The 7,254-nt window shown below is 30.3% G+C and overlaps 2 protein-coding genes across 2 annotated transcripts in view; one reads left to right on the top strand and one right to left on the bottom strand.

The window, feature by feature from the left end:
* Positions 1-7,254, top strand: part of LOC149880876 (uncharacterized) — a 189,979-nt gene that overhangs the window by 116,855 nt on the left and 65,870 nt on the right. The window lies entirely within an intron of this gene.
* On the bottom strand, positions 440-967 carry LOC149880888 (uncharacterized). Its single transcript, XM_090067899.1, has one exon. It carries the CDS (start codon positions 965-967, stop codon positions 440-442), a length of 528 nt encoding a protein of 175 aa, XP_089924025.1.

The following is a 7,254-nucleotide window of genomic DNA, read 5'->3' as shown; positions in this document are numbered from 1 at the left end:
GGATTTCTTCTAACCCTTTTAATATTTCAGCCCTCATATAAAAACACTCAAAAACTTTTGCCATATTGATAAGAAATTATTTGTATCAACTTTTTTAAATCTATGTTTAAGCAAATTGATTGCCAAAAAAATTGCTTACAATTAAGCACTGTATTAGGCGCAAAAAAGAACGAAAAAATGTTGTAAAAAAGTTGCAGTAATCTTATAACATAATTAGTAACAACAAGTAACTTTTTAAATTTTTTAAAATTTTATCAATATTATTTTGAAATTAGACATTTGTTAGGGTGGTAGTTATACCGTTTACCCCCCCCCCCCCCTTTGAATCCGCCCCTGATGATCAATATTGTATACTTAAACTAAATTAATCAGCACCATTATTCATTATTGTTTTTAATAACTCAATGAATTTTTTTTTACAACAGCTGTATCTAATTTTTTATTTTGCTTCTATATTTTGTGCCAAACAAACACTGCAAAACAGGCACTCTTCTTCTTCTGAAAATGAAAGAAACATACGCTGCATACCATCTTTAGGACGGTAATATACCATTTTTGAATTAAAGTGACGTGTTTCAGGCTGATGTGGGTGATATTTATAGAAAGTTGTCAGTTCATTCAGGTGAGGCTTATTAAACCAATCATTCACTCGGGTAGTAAATTTTTCGTTATCACCAGTAGGTTCAACCATGCTTGAAGAAGCTGTGATGTTTAGAATGAGGATTGGTTGGGTCATTTCATTAGTGTCAGTATGAACGCCATCTTCATCATCAAGGTTTGTTTGGGTCTCTTTAGCAACGTGAGATTGAACCTCATCAACAGGCTCAGCATCAGCATGGTGTTGCAGGGTATTTGAATTCAGTTCAGAAAACATGGATAGTAGATTTTTAGTTGTTTTAGCATCTTCTCGCAGAAGCTTTATGTTTTTCTCACGTAACTTTTCATGTCCACTTTTTCGCTTAGACATCACACCTTTAAAAAAATAAAAAAATAAACATTTGTATTAGCCTTTTAACTACTATGATAGTTTTTATTGATTATTTTTAAATAAGTGTTATGAATGGAAGACCTGCGACTGTATTGTTATTTGTGTGAAGTTTGTTAATCTAATTATTTTTAAAGAATATAACTTAAAATTTTAGAATATACTAATTTTAATATTTTTTTAAATAAACCTACATTTTATTAAACCTACATTATTATTACCTACATTATTATTAAACCTACATATTTATTAAAATAAACCTACATCTTCACTAATAATAAATCATTCATATTTATTTTTATAAACTGTGTAGGGGTTTCTTGTTAATATTATACATACTATATAAAATATAAATAGATTACTTTTAATTTTTAAATAGTAAAATACCATATTAATAAAAAACCAATGTTTATATAAATACCTAATTACTTTTTTTGTTAGATATTTTATATTATATTTATAATATTGTTTTGATTTAGAAAATGTTTATTGAAATAATAAATTATAAAAGAAGCGTTACATTAAATTAAAAATTCTATATAAAATATGTATAATAAATTATTTAATGCGTTTTTAACTCGTTTTATTTAAACAATAATCTATAGTGAAAACAAAGTTGAATAAAGCAAAATCTGAAGTAAATTTCAACTCACAATTTTTTATTACTATTCTAGAAATTTATTAAAAAAATTAAAGAAAATACGTTTTAAAATATTATGAAATTTTAAAATGTTGTATTGCTGAAGGCCCACCGGGAAATGTCCCGGTGGCCTAATCCGCTCCTGTTCACAACAAACACAAGCTTTTTACTTTAGACTGGGCAGAACAACAATGTGCAACATTATAAATGAAACAACAAAAGCCATTTGGGATGTATTAGAACCATGATATCTAAAGGCACCAAGTACATCAAATGAGTGGGAAAAATTGGCAAACGAATTTGAAAATGCCCGACCTAAAGTATTGAAATGTGCGAATTCGCATTTTGCAATATCGGTTTTTTAATAACGAGCCAATATTGGCTTTATATTGTCTAAGTTGGCCGATGTAACTAATATATTACCAATATTGGCACAATATTGCAAATCTTGGCCATTATTAGCCAATCTAAACTATATCGGAGCAATATAGCGCCAATATTGCTTGCTACTAGGGAGTTCTAACTCTTACTTTTTCATTCCTTTATGTAAATTTAGCATAAAAAGCATTTTTGCTATTTTCATCTAAACTCCAGAAATGTTTGAATATTAGTTTCCTATTTTCCGGGGTAGTTTTTGATTGACAAGAAAATATGCATTTAAGCAATTACTTTCAACAGGTTTTCTTATTTCAACTTTTTTTCCTCTTGAATTTACATAGGATTGTCCAGATTCTCTTTTTTTCTTTGTGCAATTCCTTTTCCACATATCAGTAACTCTTGTCCGTTTTCGAATTTTCTTTACTTGGTCTTCACTAAAAGATATTACAGTAATTTAATTTACAGAATAACAACAGCAACAAAAACACTTGAGTAATGTTGTGTAAGATTATATTAAATTTTACAAAATTATTTTTATATTCTAAACAAATTTTCGATTAATTATTTAAAGAAGAATTCTTTAAGCACTATTTTGTTAAATAAATAAACAATATAGTTACAGTTCGACTTATGTTATTGAATTACAAAAAAAAATTTCTTGTGTAGTTTCGCGGTCTGCCATCTTGAAATTGTCGTCAAATGATAAAAAGAAAGCTGCCTGATTGGATAGAATCTGTTAGAACAAATAAGCATTAAAAAATTTTTCTTATTCGGAAAATAGTTTTTTGTAACGCTTTATTTGGTTGGCTGTTTTGGAGTTGAAACAATTAAGCATAATAAAACAAGTTAAAAAAGTGGAGATAAGACAAAGTGAATTCTTAATTGAACCGTACTCGGCATATTATTTACACAAATCAACAATTAAATATAACGATTTTGATGTTTTATTGACTGCTTTATAGTTATTTTGATTTTTTGCAAAATTGGTGTTAGAACAAATAAGCACTCAAGTCGCGAAATATTCTTGCATTTTGACATTTAACAATTATTACTTTAGAGGCGATAAAATTAAAAAAGTGATTTTGTTTTCTTTAGAGTAAAGTAAATATGGAATTTTCCTTTCAGCAAGAAAAAAAGAGTTACACAAAGGAACACTTTTTTATTGATAGTTATAAAAATTGAGCTGCGCATATTTTTAAACCTGAAAGAGTACTGTAAATTGAAATTATTAACAGGAATATTCAAAATTTAATTGATAGTGAAAATTTTATTGAAAAATTTAGAACTTCTCAATGGAGATCAAAAAGTTACATTTACTGATCTTGAAACTCCGTGTATATATCACAAAATTTTAGTTATGTCATATGTTAAATATGATTATGAGAGTGGTGAATCATAAATTGTCAAATTTGCTAATACTTTACCCACTTAAATTATTTAAAAAAATAGAAAAGGATTGTTATAACCAACATTAAACAAGCGTTCGATTATGGTGAAAATGGACGCGGATGGCGTTTAATTAAATTTCTTTTAGATCACATTTTTCACCTCATAAAATTACGAGATTGAAAAATGATATTGTAGGCACTAAAATTTTAGATGGGTTAAAATCTTATTGGATTTTAAGAGCATCAAAACAAATCCAGTTAGAAAGCGCTATAGAAAGTATTCATAACGAAGGAGTTCATATTAATCCGTTTAGTAAAAATAAATGTTTCAAAATTAATAAAAATTTTTAAGGAAAAAGATATTGAAGAAAAATGTAATCAAAACGATAATATGAATGAATGGATTGTTCGATGCTGTAGACCTTTAAAATCTTGGCAATATAACATAACAGATGGTAAATAGTTAACATTAAAACAAAAAACGTAAATGTTATTGGATTATAGTTCATTAATGGAAGATGAATATTGTTTTTACGCTGCAGTCTATTATTGAATATATTAAATGTTATCAAAATAAAATATTAGGGATTTTGGAATTTAAATAATTTTCCTACTGATTTTCAATATGAATTTTTTTATTGCCATATGATATTCAAAACTGAAAACAATTTAATTAGTTATCAATATAGACAAATGTTATGGAAAAAAATTTTCAATGTGTAATTCTGAATATGCAATTAGAATATTTGTATCACGTAAAGTTTTTATCTTATTGGTGTATTTATTTTTTTTATAATTTGCTCTATTTAACTGAAGTTTAAATTTTTGTATGCCATTTGGAAATGTCTAAATGTTTTACTTTTTTTATTGCAGAACATGGCCCACTGTTATTCGGCCTGATTTGTTGCAATTTCCGTAAAAAATCAAGAGGCCAGCTTTTTTACGGTAAATGCTAATTTTATTAAAATGGTCGAGGAATACTTAAGATTATCATCCTGTAATTACATTATGCTATACAATATTTTTCGCAAACTGATTTCCTGCTTCAGTTTATTCCTGTAACATATGAAACACTGAAATAGGCTTTCAAATAGCTTTGTATCAAAATGCTACTAAAAAAAATTTACATATTGCAAAGACTTCTTACAACTCTTATGAGGAAATAAAAACAAAGGTTTGTAATTTTATATGTATTAAGGGTTTGAGAAAAAATCTTTTATTAGCACTAGCTATAAGTTCTTTGTCTTTTTTTAAACTCTTTTACCTGATCTTTTCTTACAGAATCTGTAGTTTCTTTTTGTAAATTACACTGTACAACAATTTTTAAACTTTTGAAAAAAAAGAGAACTAAATTAGGTAATCTTTATTAATTGGGACTTGCTGATTCCAAATATGTAATCAGTTATGCTGTAGCACGTCACAATTTTTTGAAATAACGATTTAAAGATGTAACGTAAGATGCATTTTTCTATACATATGAATAAGTGTATGAACATGTTTATTATCACTTTTAACACAAATTGTTTACTTGTATTTAATTGTATTTAGCCTGGCGTTTGAATGCTGCATCGGGTTCATCGCGCTGCAAATTCCAGCAGTAATCTGCAAGCATGGTGGGGCTCCACTTTCCCTTGTATATGCTTTTCATTGTGGCAATACTCTGATGAAAGCGCTCGCCATTTTCATCATATACATCTCCATTGACAGAGAAGAAGGAAAGATGGGAATGAAGAAAGTGGCGCTTCAGCGACATGTTACAACCCAGTTGTTAATAGGATGCAAATAATCTGTCTATAAAATCAGCGTAATTTGGTGCAATATGTTTTCCAAGAAATCCCTGTCACACCCGTTTGAATGCATCCCATGCTGCAAGTTCATATTTATTCATCGTTCTCGAAAACGTTTCATCTAGCATCAGTTCTCGTATTTGGGGCCCCACCAAAATGCCCTCTTTAATTTTGGCGTCACTGATTTTAGGAAATTTGGTCTGCAAATACTGAAATGTCGTGATCTAACGCCTTTACAAACTGTTTGATGATTCCAAGCTTGATGTGAAGATTGGGCAAGATGATCTTCTCTTTATCCACAAGAGGTTCATGAATGACGTTATGGGAACCAACCTCAAATGTTTCTCGTTGTGGCCAACATTTCCTCATATAATGTTCTGATTTCATCCTGCTATCCCATTTGCAGAGGAAACACATGTACTTAGTAAAACCAGCCTGCAATCCATTTAGTATAGCAACAACTTTCAAATCTGCACATATGGACCATCTGTGATCTCTGTATTTATTTCTGTCCAGAATAAGTGATATATTCACATAGCTTTCCCTCAGGGTTACCGAATGTGCTATGGGAATGGAAGGAAGCACATTTCCAGTATGCAGTAATACTGCCTTAATACTATAAAGTGATGCGTCAATAAACAAATTCCACATAGATGAATCGTATTGTATTCCTAGATCATCAAACAATCCACTGATGTCATTACAAAAGCAAAGTTCTTCATCCATAGAGAAGTATTGCTGCAGTTCCCGTGATCGCTTTCTAAATGACGACACTCCTGCATCACCAGCCGACAGATCCCACTCCTGGAGACGTGAAGCCAGAAATTCACTCTGTTGCTTTGTTAAATAAAAATCTCGAACGAGATCTTTCAGGTCAGATCCTGTAATGAAGTGGGGTTTACGCTCTGTATCTTCTGGCAACTCGTAACTATCATCGTCATCAGTATCTTCGTCTGAATCAGAACTGTCCGTGTTTGGGATTTCCGATGGAGGTTCAGGAACAGGGAGTTCAGCCGAATGAGGAACAGGACGAATAGCTGAAGGTAGATTTGGGTACACTATAGCTTTCTTACCCTTAGAATTGCGACCTGATATGTTAACAGAACAGAAATAGCAATCTGAACAAAGATTTTGGGGTTCACGCCACACCATTGGCACCCCAAATGTTGGTCCTCCACCAGTCCTGTTCGCCCACGACGATAGTGAACTAGCGCACCTCACACAGCATGCATGAGGCGCCCAGTTCTTATCCTGGTCGCCGACTTTGCAACCGAAGTATAGTTCATACAGTTTTTTCACATGTGGTGTCAATCTTCGTCTGCATCTCTTTAAAGTCAGTTCGCCACAAATGTAGCAAAAGTTGTCGGCTTGATTTTTACAAGTTCTGGACATTTCTTGTTTCAATATACACTGTATTATATCTATATATTACTTGGCTAACTGTAGTTTATCTAAAATAAAACAGACTTACATTTAGTCTAATACAAGGTTAAACAAATGCAAATAGGTATATGATAAAGAAATGCTAACAAATAAATCATAAACAACTGCTAATAAATATATTAAAAATCACATTGACATCTTTCATAGTGAAAATCGAAAATTTGAAAATGTTAAATTTACGCAAAATTGGTGGGTCACACAACAAAACGGACATCATTTTCGTAATCTCCAAATCAAAATACATAAGATAGTGTCAATGGCATTTCCGGTTTTTTTTCGTTGTTTTATAGTGTTACTATAAAAAACATTAATGACAATTCGAGATCCATATCTAATTCCCCATTCTTCGTGATTCTTGCACGTAAAATCAACTCTGCTATAATAAATCTTAAAAAATTTTTCTGCAAAACTTTTATTTGATAAAGAATAACTGCATTATTTTATTAGAATAGGAGAAAAAATATCTAGAGCACTAAAAAGATGACAAATAAAATCAGAAAAGGATTGACTTGGACATAAAAGTCTATTTTTTGACCAATAGATAGACAATCAAATTTTGAATAATAGATAGACATTTAAATCTTTTTTTCAATTTGTTAGCAATACAGCCTGCTTCAGTAACAGCAACTTCCA

Source organism: Hydra viridissima, unplaced genomic scaffold, assembly GCF_058129835.1.
Source record: "Hydra viridissima isolate aposymbiotic clone 2 unplaced genomic scaffold, HvirCarnegie_v1 scaffold_12, whole genome shotgun sequence".
Classification (NCBI taxonomy): Eukaryota; Metazoa; Cnidaria; class Hydrozoa; order Anthoathecata; family Hydridae; genus Hydra; species Hydra viridissima.
This window is presented reverse-complemented; position numbering and strand designations above follow the sequence as displayed.

Excerpts from the sequence above, each read along its gene's own strand:
- LOC149880888 (XM_090067899.1), bottom strand. The coding sequence starts at position 967 with ATGTCTAAGCGAAAAAGTGGACATGAAAAGTTACGTGAGAAAAACATA.